At 29.8% G+C, this 17,882-nt stretch overlaps 1 protein-coding gene across 2 annotated transcripts in view; it reads right to left on the bottom strand.

The window, feature by feature from the left end:
* Window positions 1–653, bottom strand: part of LOC107847968 — an 11,113-nt gene extending 10,460 nt beyond the window's left edge. The window contains exon 1 of one of the 2 annotated variants that reach the window (XM_016692592.2): window positions 249–653. In XM_016692592.2, the coding sequence (XP_016548078.1) occupies window positions 249–515 (267 nt within the window). In that variant the 5' untranslated portion in view covers window positions 516–653. The remainder of the gene's footprint in view (window positions 1–248) is intronic. The other variant, XM_016692591.2, reaches the window with a different exon arrangement.
* Between the last annotated feature and the right edge of the window lie 17,229 nt (window positions 654–17,882).

Raw genomic sequence — 17,882 nt, 5'->3', positions numbered from 1 at the left:
CAACAAAATAACACCATAGTCAAAGTACAACAAACAACTGACAATAACAAAACCGTACTGCAACAAAATAATATGATAGTCAAAGTACAAAAACAACATATAGTAACATAAATCGAAGGACAAGAAACTACGAGAATAATACTACAGCTACTAATATGGACAAACATCAATACAAATTTAAAATTTTAAATATATATATATATATATATATATATATATATATATATGAGTAGAATTTTTGAGGGTACCTTGTGAATAGCTGAATTAAGATCAAATTGACTTAAATCAACCCCATGTGAACAAGATTGAGGGACATTTATGGAAATTTGATTAATTGAAGGAGAATCAAGAAGTAATAATAATGGTGAAGAAGGTAAATCCCATAAAGGGGAATCTAAAAAGGAATCATATTCAATATCATTGAATTTTGGAGGTGGGTTTTGTTTAACAAGTAGAAATTCATCTTCATTTGATGGATTCTTGATTATTAATGAAACATTATAGGCAGTTTCCATTGAACTAAAAATTCAATTGTTGTATGTGTCAGTTGAATTTTTGTTGTTGAAGTTAAAGAGTAATTTTAAATAATTGGTGGGTGGGTGGTGGTTGTTTAGAAGTTGTAATGTTAGTTGGAATTTTTGTATATTTAGCCAAACACAAAAATGAAAAATAAATTAGTCAAACATACATAGTTCTTCGGAAAAAAAAAATTCGAAATATATCTAAACTTTGACGAAATTTGTTGTAACACGCCTCAACTTTGCGGGATCCTATGATTCCCTCGACTATTTATTATCATATTTTTGTGGCATATATTTGTCTAATTGGACCACACGCACATTAAGCGCATGAGGGTCTGAAGTGATTCAACTGGACAAATATATGTTACAAAAATACAGTAATAAAGGTCTGAAGTGGTTCAATTGGACAAATATATATCACAAAAATACGGTAATAAATAGTAGAGGGAGGTCATAGGACCGTCGCAAAGTCGAGGCGTGTTACAGTAAATTTCGCCAAAGTTTAAATATATTTCTGACTCATTTCCCCTTTTTTTTTCGAAAGCATTTTTTGAAAAAGCTATTGTAATAAAAATGCTTCTCAAAATAAGCAGTTTACAGGAAATTATGCGTAGCCTGGTGTCCCTTAAAGTGTCTGATCTTGAATTTTTTTCTCTCCGAAGTTTGTGTTCTTGATTTTTTGTCCCCGACAAATAAGTTCTAAGATTTGCCTATAAGGCAAAATTTGTGGTCAAGTATGTAGGTTCATTGTGTTGAAATGTTATGAACATGTGCCTTACGGTTAAGCATTAGAACGTCGGTCTTATGTACAACATATCTAAGTTCTAACTCTTGTTTATAAGGCAAAACTTCTCGTCAATTGTGTTGGTTCATCTTCTTGAAATCTCATGAACATCTGTCTTATGTGTAAGCGCTTTTACGCGGGGTCAAAAAATCAAGACCACTCCTTCGAATCAAAGCATACGCATCTGCTATGTTGAGGGAGCAGTAGATCGTCGATTGAAGAGCCAGGTCAGTCAACTTTTATTGGGACTTCATTTCGTCAGGTATGTAAATCATACGATTCTGAGGATTCTGCTTTTCACACTCATTCTACAGGACAAAGCTGTCCCCTCTCTCCATATCTCTACTTATTGGCTGGGTGCAGATAACACTGTAATAATAACAAAGCACTTGGATTCATTTCAAGTCTCGAGTTCTTGTTTAGAATTCCACCAATTGACTGAAGACTTGATTATTGGCATAAGACCATTTTCGTAAGACTTTTTCTACGAGGAACGAAATATCAAGGCCAACTCATTTTAAGATCATTTCTGAACTTAACCCGCCAAACAGGGTATAAGTAGAGTGGATATGGAACTTAGAGGCTTCAAAGGGAAAAATTCAGAAATAACAACTATAGAGTCTTAATTGTAATTTTTATAACAACAGTTTCATAATTACGAAAAATAGTAAATTGTATTTGTATTTAAGTAAACTGCTGCTATACAAATACATATACAACAAGATTTACTTTCTTTGTTTTACTCAAATTAGTTGAGTTAAATAAGGAATAATTATCTCATCTAATTAAATTTTCATAAATTACTCTTATTTAAACTAGCAGATTCCTTTTTCAAATCAAACTCAAATATGAAGATTATTATTTCCATGATCTTTAAAATTTTAAAACATCATTCTCTTTTATCTCTAATTATTTTTTCTTGTTAGTTTTTTCATTTTTTTAATCTTTTTCTTTTAAGTTCTTTTTCTTTCCCCTTTATTTTCTCTCTTCTACTTCTCTTCTATTTTTTTTCCTTTTTCTTTTTTTTCATTTATTTTTTCTTTGTTTTTTTTTCCTTTTCCTATATTTTTTCGTTTTCTTCTTCTTCTTCTTCTTTTTTTCACTTTTGTTTTTACACTTCTATTTCAAGTTTCTATATCTCTTTCTTCTATTTTTTCAAAATTTTATTTTTCGTTTTTATTTTTTATTTATTTTTTCACTCTTCTATCTCAATCTTTTATTTTTAAAAGGCAAATAGCTATATCATATATACATATTCAAAAAAATATACAAAATAAATAGACATACAGATCTGCATATGTATTTACGGTAAAAAAATATACATATATAGCTGCATATGTATTAACAGAAATACATATCTGACTCACATTTATATGTAAACATACAGGACACAAAATCTCTAACAAAAATGACAATTATATACATATACATATACGTAATAAAATAATACATATACATATACGTAATAAAATAATACATGTACATATCTTAAAACAGTAAAAGAAAACAAATAAATATATATATTACCCTCTAAAATGACATAGTATGTACAGTTCAAAGACAAATTCAACACCGTATAAAATACATATAGCTCTGCATATGTATTTACAGAATACATACCTGATCCATATGTATATTCTTATTTTATATGAGTCACCTTTATATTTCGCAAATATATATGAAGATATATAGTATAGTTATGCTTGTTATTGTTTAATATGAATATAATATATATTTCGTAAATACATATGTATGTTTTGTACTGTAAATACATATTCAGATCTGTATGATTATGTATTTTGTATTTTTTGAATATTTGTATGTGATATACATATTTGTCTTTTCAAAAATAAAAGTTAGAGATAGAGGAGTAAAAAAATGAAAAAAATAAAAAGAAAAAAACAAAAAAAAGAGAAGTGAAAAAGAAAAAAAAAGGAAGAAAGAGAAATAGAAGTGTAAAAATAAAAGAAAATAAAATAAAATAGAAAAAGAAGAAGAAGAAAACGAAAATAGAAAAAGCAAAAAAAGATATGAGAAAGGAAAAAAAAAGAAAATGAAAAAGGAAAAAAAAAAAGAAATAGAAGAGAGAAAATAAAATGGAAAGAAAAAAATAAAAAAGAAAAAGAAATTAAAATAAAATGATATAAATAAGATGAAAAAAAAGTAACAAGTAAAAAAGGTAGAGATATAAGAGAGTGAAAGACATGTTTTATTTTGAAATATTGAAGATCACGGAGATAATTATCTTCAAATATGAAAAGAATAAAAAAGAAAACAAAAAATTTAAAAAAATGAAAAAAAAAAAAAGAGAAATAGAAGAGAGAAAATAAAGTGGAAATAAAAAATAAAATAAAATGATAAAAAAATAAGATGAAAAAAAATGGGTAAAAGATATGGTTATATTTAGGGAAGGTGAAATAGTGGAGTGAAAATAGGAAAATATAAAGTAGTAGGAGTAAAATATGCACTTGCCTAGTTAATGAACAAAATAATATTACTCTTACTATAAACTGTAATTTTATAAAAGTATTAATATTTATTGTAATTATAGTCTTAAATATGCTACTTTCTGTAATTTTTCCGGCTTAAAAACATCCAAGTTGTTTATGGGCCTTCAAAGCTCAATAGCCTTTAGTACTCCTTTCAGGAATAAGCTCAAATAGTTCTTAGCCCTTGTGGATGGTAGAGATTGAGCCCAGCCCAAATACACTAGGCCCAAAATTATCAAAAGTATTAGAAGATGTATTCTTGGGGAAAACATCATAAATCTCGACAGCTTGAAGGCTAATTACAGAAAATCTCGTCATTTTACATATTAATGAAATTCTAATTTTGGATTCATTGAGATACATAATTAGCTCCCGATGCATTCAATAAATTTGCATTTTTTCCTTTGTAAAGATACTTAATTAGCTCCCGATACATTTTTTCGATTTGTATCTGTCGATATACATAATACATCCAACGAAGATATATTTTTTCCTTTGCAAAGATACATTAATTAGCTCCCAATATATTTTTTTAGATTTTGAATCCGTCGAGATAGATAATTAGCTTCCGATACATCGAACGAAGATACATAATTAGTTGAGGTTTTTTTAATTACTTTGTAAGGATGGGGAATTGTGTAAATATGATAAGTTAAAGTGTATATTTATGATTTTTTTTTTTCAAAGTGAAATTCAATTCAAACCTGATTTTTTTTGTAGAAAAGAAAAAGAACCTATGTAGGATAAGAAAGGTTTGGTCAGAATTAAAGTTATATTTCAAGATAGAAAATAAAGCTACAAATAGTTACAAAATCTTGCAAATGATACGCTCCTATTAGGCCTACAACTAGATGCAATAGCCTCTTTTTTTTCTCTTTGGCTAACCATCTAGTGTTCGGAATCACTAGCTCGACTAATTTAAATTTGTATCATAGAAAAATCTATTATGTGTGGTTTTGTCGCTTCTTGCTAAAAAGGACTTCATTTCAAAGGCTCGAATTCAGAATCTTTAATTAAAGACGAAGAAGCAGGTTCAAGGAAAGTCAGAGTCGACATCCCACTTTTTTTGGTTTTCACCCAGTGTCCGATACCCACATTGGAGCCCATCCTGGGGGTGGCAGGATAGCGCACTATAGGGCCCATTCTGGGGGTGGCACTCCCAACAGAATTTTCTCCATACCCAGAGCTCGAACCCGAGACCTCTAGTTAAGGATGAAGTAGTCTCACCACTACACCACAACCTATATTGATGACACCCCACTTTAAAATATAAGAAAATAAGCTTACATAAAAGTCAAGAAGATCACCATATATTATATACACATTGAAATAATAATTTTAACATTATATATATAACATATCACCATATATTATATACACATTGAAATAATAATTTTAACATTATATATATAACATAATTTTCTGACGATAAACCTCTTATGACTCCCTATCTAGCTTTTATATTCCATATATTTGAACATTACTCAAAATCCACTACTACAATGAAAAGCTTATATTTTCCCAAAGATTTCTCTCTTATATTGGTGTATACATTGTCCAATAAATATGTCCCCTTAGTGGTGTAAAAAAAAGATAATGTATACTTTCACCTTCTTTTGACTCTATACTTTCTATGGATAGAAGAAGATAAAAAGATTATACAGTTTTATTGGTCTTCATGATAATCCACAAATTAAAAAAGTGGTTATCAATATGGTTCATGTTTGGGTCAATTGAAGACAAAAGAATTAATCATTTGAAGTTGGAAAGTTTGAGAAAAAAAAGGATAATTTTACTTTTGAAATAGCAATTTTTTTTTATTTTTTTTTTTGTAAAATAATAATCTTAGAGATAATTAAACTTACATATAGTGCTTGTTACAATGAGCCAAACCTCCATCATTATGATTTATGACCAAAAAAACATAGATGGGATGAATGTGATTTTTTTATTTTTTATCTTTAATAAATTCTGAATATGAGTACTCAAGTCAGGAATTTATGTAAGAAAATTCAAAATATTTTTTTTTTGAAACACGTTTACTGTTAATTGTAATTTTTTCTTTATGTCAAGAGGATTTAATAATTTATATATAATAAAAATTAATTTTACCCAACTTGCATAATTAAATTGTTCGATGAAGGTGGTAATTCAATTGACCCCCTTCCGTTTTACTAGCTTCGCTTCTGATTTTAGAAATGAATTTTTTTTTTTAATAGAATTTTATGTGGTAAGAATTTAAATTAATTAAATCCTTATGAGTACAAGATAGCATATAGTTTAGAAAATCACTATCCAAATTAAATAAAATTTCCATTGACAATATATGAGTATAATTTACATGGTTTTGGTTCCATTAATGTCTTTTTGGACTTTTTTTTTTTTTTTTTTTTTTTCCCAAGATATCTACACAGTCGACAGTCATAAAATTAACCTTAGTTCCTCGGTGAGCGCACTAAGCGGCAGGAAACAGAGTTCTCTCCATTCACCGAAGGTGGAGATCGAACCCCCAACCTCTTGCTTAAGGAATGAGGTGCTAAATCACCACACCAACTCTAGTGATTACCTTTTTGGACTTACTAATTACTAACTAATCGCTAGTTAGCTAATTCCATTCTGCTTTGACATTTAGGTGCATGAGAATCCATGTACAATTAATCCATTAAATTATTTAATTAAAATATAGATTCTCCTTGACTCTCTAGATATTAAAAGAATTTTTAAAATAAAAAATCCATGTACAATTTAGTTGGTGGAAACAAACTTATTACTTAATTAATATAATACACTTAAATAAAAGAGATTATCATTAAAAGGTTGGGTCAAGATTCCTCTTTCAACTAATTTGACAAGAAAGCATGATTTATATTATTACTTTATTTAATTTCCTTTTGGAACATTGAATTGTCTTTTTATAAATTATTTAATTAGGACATGTACTTAGATCTAGATGCACCTAGATTTGACACTTCCATATATTAATTTACTAAATTCATCACTAATATGTCACTAAATAACTCATAGATATCATGATTTTTAATATAATTGGTTGCTAATCTATCATTAAATAGAATAGTAATGAAGTTTTGCTATTTAGCGATAGAAGTTTTCCGTCGATAAATTCTGTTATTTTAGTAATTAAACTAACGAAATGGAATGGATAAAATAAAAGTTAAGAAAAAACGATTATTGTGATTTTATGAGATTTTAGCGACCCACAATATGAATTAATTATATATGTGGGAGAGAAAATAATCTAGCTTATTTTGCTGTAGAACAAGCTCACATCTTATGTTTGTTATTATTTGTCAATAATGAGAAAAAAATTTGAAAGAATCGAATCGATCGCTAAAATAAATAGACTTAGTTTTTATTCAGTCGAATCATACAACAACAACAAACCCAGTGTATTCCCACCTAGTGGGGTCTGGGGGGGTAAGATGTACGCAGTCCATACCTCTACCTCTAAAGAAGTAGAAAGGCTGTTTCCGATAGACCCCCGACTCAAGGCACGAGATACCACACAAACACATAGTAAAGCACAGAAGCAGATTACATAACATAAATACGGCACCCATAAGTAATATAAAACAGAGGAAAGCAAAGGAAAGCACACAGATTCGTAATAAAACATGGAACACGGAATCATAACAGGAATAAAACCCCCACCAAGTAATTCCCTACACTAGCGACCCAAACTGGCCCTAGTCCTCTGCCCTAATTCGCGTCCTCCAGACCTTCCTATCTAGGGTCATGTCCTCGGTGAGCTGTAACTGCTCCATGTCCCGCCTAATCACCTCACCCCAGTACTTCTTCAGCCTACCCCTACCCCGCCTAAAACCATCCAACGCCAGCCTCTCACACCTACGGACCGGGGCATCCATGCCCCTCCTCTTCACGTGTCCGAACCATCTCAATCGGGCTTCCCGCATCTTGCACTCCACTGAAGTCACACCAACCTTCTCCCGGATAGTCTCATTCCGAACTCTATCCCCTCTAGTCAGCCCACACATCCAGCGCAACATCCGCATTTCTGCCACCTTCATTTTTTGGATGTGGGAGTTCTTAACTGGCCAACACTCCGCTCCATACAACAAGGCCGGACGGACTACCACCCTGTAGAATTTGCCTTTAAGCTTGGACGGCACCTTCTTATCACACAGCACCCCCGACGCGAGCTTCCACTTCATCCATCCCGCCGCAATACGGTGCGAGACATCCTTGTCAATCTCACCGTTACTCTGGATCTAGTCACAAACTCTTGGCCAAGTCAACACAACAAGACAACAAGTTTCGGCCAAGGTTCCAATATTACAAGGCATGTATTGTGAAATATCAATTATGAACTAACTATGGAAATGACCCTAATATTATTTATATATAGTACATCACAAAATGAAAGGAAAATGACCACTCTATCCTTGGTCCTAGGGGCGGCTTTGGAATGTAAGTTTATTACACTTCAAAGTCCCTCTTCACACTTCAAAACATGTAATGCCTTAGATGGATTAATTACACACTCACACACGACCATATTCATGAACATGGCTTGGAATTTTTGTAACTCCCGAGCTTGGCTACGTGTGAATGGTCTTGAGCTTGTTGCACTTGTATCACACATTAAACATGAGAAACACAAAATTTTCAGATCTAATAATTTTAAGATTAAATACAATTCTGCTTTCATATGAAAGAGGAGAAAGAAGTTCCAGGTTTCCATAGTCAAAAGAATATAACATTCACAATTTCAAATGTTGCAACAGATATAGGTAGGGCCTGAAATCTAGTAAGTCTGAACAGCTGAAACTTCTGTTTTTACTGAAGGAAGAAATCTTCTTAAAAAATAAACAAGCTTTGACTAGGGATTATTAGATTACAACAGAACTCAGACTCTTTTACCTGGATGATGAATGATTCAAGACTTTGCTCTGCACCATCAGAATCATATCTCCCATCATAAGGATCTTCTATTCCTTCGATTGATGATCGTGTATATACTCCTAGAGATGATACAAATGTCGAATCATAATTACAAAAATCTTGATTGGAGTATCGTAAGAAAAAATGAATCAGAAAAAAAATATTTTTATTCATTTTCATTCATTTCGACTAATTTAACAAATCCCCCCACCCCACCCCATATTTTTTTTTTTCTAATTAACTCAACCCACATTTTTTTTTGTTTTCCACCTGATGTCCGGTATTTTTATTGGAGTCCTGTCTAATTCAGATTGCACATTATAGGACTCATTTTGGGTTGCGCACCCAATCCACATTTAATTTAAGGCAAAACCCATACGCAGCTCCTTTAAGTACGCACTATTTTTCACTTAGACATCTCAAGTAGACATTGTTCCATTTTGGCACCTCAAGCGGCCTTCAAGTGTGTCACTTTGACACGTTTTACTGAATCAACAAAATAATATTAGTGCGTGAAACACACTCTCCGCTGAGGTGGAAAGTGATGAATAAAATGCGGACACGTGTCATTTTTGTCCAAATAATTTATAAATAATTAATTTTTAAATAAAAAATACCCAAATAATTTATAAATAATTAATTTAAATAAAAAATACCTCCTCCCCCTAACCTACCCACCCCACCAACCTTCTTCTTCAAACACCACCCACCCACGCGCCACCCCCACCCCACCAGTCCACCCACCCCCACTCCACTAGTCTTCTTCTTAAAACACCCCACCCACCCTTCACCCCCACCCCACGTACCCCGTTAATATTTTCTTCAAACACCCCACTCACCCCGCCACTCTTCTTCCCCTCTTTATCTTCTTCAAAGACCCCACCCCCCTCCCCACCCCCGCACCCCAGTCATCTTTAATTTTTTTCATTGATTTTGCTTCGATTTTTAATTTTTCTTCACTAATTTTAGTTGATTTTTAGATTTTCTTCATGAATTTAGCTTCATTTTTTTTTTTCAGATTTGCTTCATCTATTTTGCTTCAATTTTTAGTTTTTTTAATTGATTTTATTTGATTTTAATTTTTCTTCTCGGATTTAGCTTTATCTTTAAATTTCTTTCATCAATTTTGCTTCGATTTTCAATTTTTCTTTACTGATTTTTCTTGGTTTTTATGCTTCGATTTTAATTTTTTTTTCTTGATTTTGTTTAAATTCAAATTTTCTTCACTGATTTAGTTTTATTTTTCATTTTTCTTCATCGATTTTGTTTGATATTTAGTTTTTCTTCGTTGATGTTGTTTATCTTTTATTTTTCTTCATCGATTTTGCCCTTAATGATTTAAAAAAAGGTACTTATTATTTAATTTTCACGAGCCTTTAAATGTGTATATAAATTTCTCTCAATAATTCTTACCGTTAAATAAATTAAGATTGACAAAAATAACGGATAAAAATGTGAAAGAAGTATAAATTAACGGGCGTTGAGTTAATATATTATTTTTGGCAAGACAAACTCCTAAATATGTTTCTAATTTTTAAATCTCTCTCAATAATTTTCACCATTAAATAAGCTTAAAATTGACAAAAATGATGGATAAAAATAAGAAAAAAGGTATAAATTAATGAAAATGAGTTAATATATTGTTGGTGGATCAAATTGGGCACCACATCAGCCAAAAAATGGTTTTCACGCGCCTTCATGGAGGTGCAATACACGCATCTGACCAACTCAGCAAAAGGTGTCAAAATGACACGCTTTGTGATTACTTGAGATGCCAAAATGAAATAATATCCACTTGAGGTGCCTAAGTGAAAAAAATGACGCGTACCTAAGGAGGCTGCGTATGAGTTTTGCCTTAATTTAAGGGTATATACTAATGTTAGGGCGAATGGGCTAAGTCATTTCACATCACTCAACTAAAGTTACTTTGCATAATGATATAATTATACTTAAATAATGATTTGATTAGGCTAAAGATGTGCGCTTTTTTTTTTTTAAAATAGTGCAAATTGAAGGATTAAAGTATATATTAAACCTTATTCTTAATATAAACAACTTTAATGTAGACGTGGATAACAATTACATGTGGTGGAAGCAAACATAATTTTCTTCTTCTCTTCTTTCTTTTCAATAAAAAAATTATAAAAAAGATTCTAAGATTCTAATTTATTAGAAAATAGAGTATGTTTTATACATAATTTTTCTATTTAAAAGTTTAATTATTTTGTTTAGGATTTGAGATTCATTATATATTACTCACATAATGGAGAATTTATAGCGATTGAAACTCAGAACTAACTGTTTCTCGTGCGCATGCATTTCAAAGCTCTTTTTGGTATGATAAAGATAGTAAATAGTAAATACTAAGCCTTCATTAACAACTGATCTCGATACACACATCATCGAGTGCTAGTTTAATATTAATTGTCAAACTAATAAGTCATTTAAAAGATATTCCGATCTTTAACATGTTGTGATACGATACTCTTTAGATTATACCCACATAATTTTTTTCCCATAAATATACCATTATTAATAATATTCATGTTTAAAAAAAGTTGGTATATATAATGGAAACAATTCCTATTTTGTGTATCCCTTTATTGGATAAAGTGAATTAATTTTTAAACAAACTCATCTATGGTAGTGGATTTAAATATCTTTATCCTATTTAACAAAAAGTTTGAATAAAATATTTTTTTTTTTAAAAAAAAGAACATGACAAAGGTGTTACTAGGGTAGGTAAATTATGAACAATGTGGAGGATTCACTTTGCTTAATCCTTGATTATTTATTATTAATTAAAAATGAAGAAGCTGGGAAACCTTTAGGTTACCACACGCTTAATTATTAATCAAATATTTGTTAGTGCTCACCTTTGTCACTTGTTAAGTCATTTGGCACCATTCAACTAATTAATTAAAATAACTTTATGTTAAAATTATTTGTTTATTATTCAATTCATGATTTGATTGGAGTGTAGAAGTGATTTTAAGGATTTCATTGTCAATTTATAATCACAATATCTCACCTTTTTATTTGGGTTGAAATCAGTAATTTGAATAAATTATGTAAACACTAAAATTCATATCGTCGATCCTAACTTGCTCAAACTGAATCATATGAAAAAAACAGCATCATGAATGTTTGTGTATCCAACTCCAATTTATCTAATCGAATCAATTTTCATTCGATAACTCCCCTCCGATATTTTTTGTCAATAATTCTCTGTTTCTACTGTCAACGCACTAAGCGGTAGGAAACTAACCACAAAGGTTTTTACATTTAGCAGAAGGTGGGGATCAAACCCCCAACCTCTTGCTTAAGGAGTGAGGTGCTAAACCACCACACCAACCTTGTGGTTGTAGTAGTATTGTTATTGATATATTAATTGTGGCATCTTGACTAATACTTGTTGCAAATACCAAAACTATATATACCCCCACCCCCTTAATTATTAATTTGATTTACTTGAGGACAGTTAAAAATATTTAAAAGAATATTCTTAAATTTGGTAGCATTCAACAACAGACAATTTCTTGTCTTAATCAATTTATTAATCCCTATATAATATTTTTAAGTACTTAATTAACCACAATCAACGTCAATGATTCTAAGGTTTTATAATTTTATTTTATGTATATCTTGTCATTCTTAGCATTAATCTTTGACTCTTCATTAAAGAAATATCAATTTAAATTAAAAAAAAAAGTAATAATTGAAGATATGAAATTTATTTTTCAATTTACAATAGTATAACAAATTCGATAAAAATATTTACTTTTTATTATTTTAATAGCGTAAAAATTCTTTACACAGTCAATGAACACATGAACTAATTTATTAATTAATTAATTATAAGGAAACATAGTTATCACAAAGGAAATACTATTTTCTATTACATAAGATAGAATTAATTAGTGATAGTGTGACATGTACAATCCATTTTTATTGTAGTTTACAAACATATAAGAATAAAAAATATAATAACTAATTAAGTATTGAAAATCGTGGCTGCTTTTAATTTAAAGAATAAAATAACCTAACATTCATCCTAATTAAAATATGAAGTATAATATAGTATTTTAGATTTTTTATTTGGTTGTCTTAATCAAATCTTGACTCTAATAATCCTATTTAGGACGTAATTAGATGAAATTAAATAAACAAGGGGGTGGTTTAATTTCCTTTTAAGTTGATTTTATTCCACGATTAATAAGAAAATAACATTTCCCGCTAATCAACTCACATAAAATAATTATAAATAAACTTATGTCATAAACATTGATCAATACTAATACAATGACATATTTCATAAATTTTATTAAGGACATCTGGCAAGTATAGAGTGTACGCAGACCTTATCACTACATCATGAGAGGTAAGACTTTTTTCGAAAAAACCTCTGTTGAAGTGTAGCAATTCCAATTTATAACGGAGAAGAAAACGATGGAGAAAATATAACAATCAGTGAGGAAAACAGTGCAAAGTTGTCTACGATAAAAGAAAAAAGAATAACAAAAAATAATGGAATAATCGAAAAAACACAATAAACAGCAAACCGTGCTAGATATCACAAGCAAGCTACAATACTACGGCCGGAACAATGACAAACGCACCTACAATCTTAACTCCTCGAAAAATACGAGAACGCTCCTACTTTTCTATCCTTCTACTCTAATACGCGCCTTCCATACCCTCCACCGGAGAGGATCGGAGCCACCTTTCATCCAGGGAGTTCATCCGAAAACTATGCTATTTTTATATTATTTTTACATGGCTAAAAATATTTTTTATGTGTATATTAGATGTTGAACCCCCTTTCGATTATTTCATATGTTTACTTCCGACCCTTTCAATAAAAATAATCTTGGCTCCGCCACTGTCCTCCACACCCTAATAAACATTAATCATCAATACCTAATAAAAATAAATTGATATTTACAAGTATTTACTAAAACAAACACTTTATTTATTACAAATTAATTTTTTACTTTTATAATCATATTGTTAGCTTTCTAGTTTATTAGCTCATTTTAATACGAAGTGTTTTATTTTTAGAAAAAATTGTCTCGTAGGTATTTATTTCTTTTTGTTATTTAATTGGATGAACTTAAAATATGTCAATAGAAAATTTGAAAAATCTATTAAATATATGTATGAATTTTTATTTTAAATTAGTTTTGGACCTTCTCTATCAGAAGCTTTGCTTTTGTCACAATTATTGACGTGATATCTTTTCTCCATTTGAAGACAAAAAAGTCCTCCAAATGCTCTTTTTCTTTGATTTAAAATATTTATGAATTTTATTTATTAATTACTTGTTTTTTTTTTCTTACACTCAAGTAGTTTTTTTTTTTTTTTTTTTTAGTAAACATTAGGTTTTCTAGTTAATATCTCTATTAAAGAGAGTGATTCTTTTTCAAGACATTTGATTAAAGGTAAGTTGGTAAAAATATTTTTTACTTTTAGAAGTGAGTAATTTCTTTTAAGAGTCGCAATCATGTTAAAAATATCACTCACTAATCAGTATTATGAATTAAAGGAATAATATTTTATTACGCTAATACATAAATATACTTTTTAACTTGTCCTCAACTTACATTTATATAAAGTTAAATAAATAGACACACACGTCCTACGTGGCGTCTCATGCAAATTGTCAATTAGGACATCACGTAGAACTCGTGTGTTTACTTATTCAACTTTATATAATATACCTTTAAGAAGTTAATCGCGCACACACTCAAAGTTGAGGGCCATAAATATCAACTGATGCCAAATGACATATTTATGTATTGCACCCAGTGGCAGAGCCACATTGAATTCAGGGGGTTCGCATACCCCCTTCGTCAGAAAATTATATTATTTTTATATGGTCGATTTTTATATTTTTTATGTATGTATAATAGATGTTGAACCAGGGGCGGATCTATTAAGGGTTCTCGGGGTGGCACGCCACCCGCAAACTTCGACGGAAACTCTCTATATAAAGTATGTATATGGTCAATTTCACCCAACAGGACCAGGTTCGAAATTTGCTAACAACCTGTCTTTTTAGTAAGTTTAATCAATCACTACAGTATAACTCTGAAAAATTTCTTGTTTTCTCGAGTTCAGTATTTACTATATAAATATAATTTTTTTAATCATGTATAAATAACATTGCTTTTCGTCGAAGGAGATTCAATGAACCTCTTATCCATAAGTTGGCTCGAATTTACGATTTATAGTTTCCGATTAATTTAATCAACGAGTCTACTTGGCACCCGAAGACTCCGAATCCTGAATCCGCCTCTGTATTGAACCTCCTTCGTCTAGTCCGTACATTTATTTTAAGCCCCCTTCAATAAAAATTCTGACTCAACCTTGCACCACTATCGTCACTATTTAAGTTGGTTGGGATGTCAAAGTAAAGTTGAATAAAGTTGGACATTAAAAAGTAGGCATTTTTGGTTGACAAGGCAATAAACTTGTGATGGCACGAATGCTTCACATGCCATCTAAATATTGGCACGGCTTGTCCGTGTTTGTGTGCGCGCTTGCTTCCCCCTTCACCCATACAACTACCAACACACCAACTAGAGTAACACATTACTCCCTCCGACTCATTTTACTCGATGATGATATTGGCATGAAATTTAAGAAATAAAAAAAAAACTCGATGATGTTTACTAAACTGATCTTTATTAAAAAAAGAAGAAGTATAATACCATGATTTTCAATTAAGTGGGATTAATAAGGATAAAATAATGATTGTGAATTTTTTTCTGAAACGGATTAAAGATAAAAATATGCCATATAAAATAAAACGGAGGGAATAAAGTCTATTGTTTCCTTCACATTAAATATTTCCCATTCAATTCTTTCTATTTTGATAAAGATGGATCATGTGAATGATCCTTTTCAGTATTCCCACCCTAAGTATACGTTTACTTATCCACTTTTAACTTGCTATTTTATTTTTTAAAAAATAGTACTAATTGATATGAGTATTTACTATAGTTTTCATAATAATTAATGTTTAATATTAGGTCTTGAGAAATAAATTGAGAATAAATAATTAATTTAAAGGGTAAAATATGAAAAAGAATAATTATCTATTATCGTCGTTTCATGATATATTAAAAATGAGAATCTATTTAAAATAGTAGATAAGTAAAATTAAAGAGCGGAGTAATAACTTATGAAGTTATATTTATGAAGCACAACAACAATATACCCACTGAAATCCTACAAGCGAGGTATGACCGGGGAGGATAGAATGTACGCAGACCTTACCACTATCTCAGAGATCAATGGCGGATCCAGGAATTTTCTTCAGGGAGTTCGAAAAATGAAAATATAAATGTGTGAATAAGCCAACAAAATAAAATTTTAAGAAATGTAATAGTATATAGTCTATAGATATAAAATACTTAAACTTAAATAGAAGTAATTAATAAGTAAAGAAAAAAGTTAAAATTGAGGTTTTAAATTTTGGAAAAAGAAAAAAAGGGTTTTAAGTTTTTTTTGTTGATTTTGTATTTTAACTTTTTTTTTTTTTTATATAGCAATTAGAGCAGCAGTATATTCTTTAAGTAGCATCAGTTCTAAAGCAACTGGACAGATTTTTTGAAAAATAAAACAACAAGAATACCGCTTGCAGGCATCGAACCACAGAGTGAGTGCAGTAAGCATCCTAGAATTGGAGATAAGATCACTGAGTTATTTAACAACTTTGTTTTAGGCGGTTCAAAATTAATAAATGTACATAAATATAGATTTTCTACCTTATATATACAACGTAATTTTTTGTTGAGAGGGTTCGGGTGAACCCCCTGGCGATCACGTAGGTCCGCCCCTGTCAGAGATAGATAGATGGTCTGTTTTCAAAAGACCCTCGACTCAAGTGCAACAAATTCAAATACAAGAAAGAAGGAAACAATGAAGCACAACGACAGTACAAAGTCTCCGAGAAAGAAATATGAATAACAACAAAAAGTGCTATAATCAAAACACAATAAACAACAAATTATGACAGATATCAGAGTTAAATTCTAGTTATACCAAATGTAGATAGACCATGGTTAGATTCTAGTCAAGGATATATAAAATACTTGGTGATTTCTTTTTAAAAAAATTTCTTATTATTTTAAGATACTATGATTATATTATGATCATTATATCATTGCGTTGAACTTTTAATTTAAATTGTAAAAAAAAATTAATAGAAAGTGATTAAATGATTAAGAATTTTAAATATCATCTTGCAAATCTACTAAAGAGCATCAAGGCCTTCACCTTATCAATTGCCAAACAAATATTTTTTATTGTAAAGAAGATAGTGATTTAATATGCATGTATTTAAGTGAAGAAAAGTAAAAGAACATGTTCATTATCCTCGAATTTCAAAGCTTATAATTAGTCATGAAGAATAGTCTTATTTATTAAAAACTAGATACGTTGAATTTTGCTTCTAAATCTTATAATTTCTTAATCAAGGACATATATTTTGACTAATTAGTACTTACTTATTAAATTAATGTATTTCATGGGAAGTTATAGTTTGCCTGATTAATACTTGCGTAAAAATTAATAATATAATTTCTCTAACCAAAAAAATAAATAAAAAAAAAATTCATGGGACATTTACCTTTGACTGATTAATACTTGCTTGTTAGTATAAACTAATTAAATTTTATGGAAGTTTGTTTTTGACTGATTATTACTTGGATAAAAATTATTTATAATTCCATGGAAATTATTTTTTTGGACAGTTTTTTCTGTCCTTATTACTCCCTCCATTTATTTTACGTGTCTTTTTTTTTTTTATGCACTTTATAAAAAAGCATTAATTAAAAATGTAAATTGATTAAATTATTCTTATCTATTCATTGATTTTCATGTAATTTTCTTTTACTTATTAATCTCTTTCCATATTCACTGAGTAAGAACAAAGATGAAAATAAATAATTAATGTATATTTTAATTTTAATAGCACAATTGATTAGATGTTCGATTGCGACCTTTTAATCTTCTTGTATACTTTCCCTATCTCTATCTCTAATTTGTTACTTAAAAAGTAAAATTTGACTTTCTAAATGTTAAATAACGACCGAACGAGACATGCATAGGAAACTTGACCGTCTTACTCGTAATTGAAGTATAAGCTGAAAATTTATCGAT

Source organism: Capsicum annuum, chromosome 11, assembly GCF_002878395.1.
Source record: "Capsicum annuum cultivar UCD-10X-F1 chromosome 11, UCD10Xv1.1, whole genome shotgun sequence".
In the NCBI taxonomy this organism is placed as follows: Eukaryota; Viridiplantae; Streptophyta; class Magnoliopsida; order Solanales; family Solanaceae; genus Capsicum; species Capsicum annuum.
Note: the sequence above shows the minus strand (reverse complement) of the source record. Positions and strands in the feature narration are given on the sequence as shown.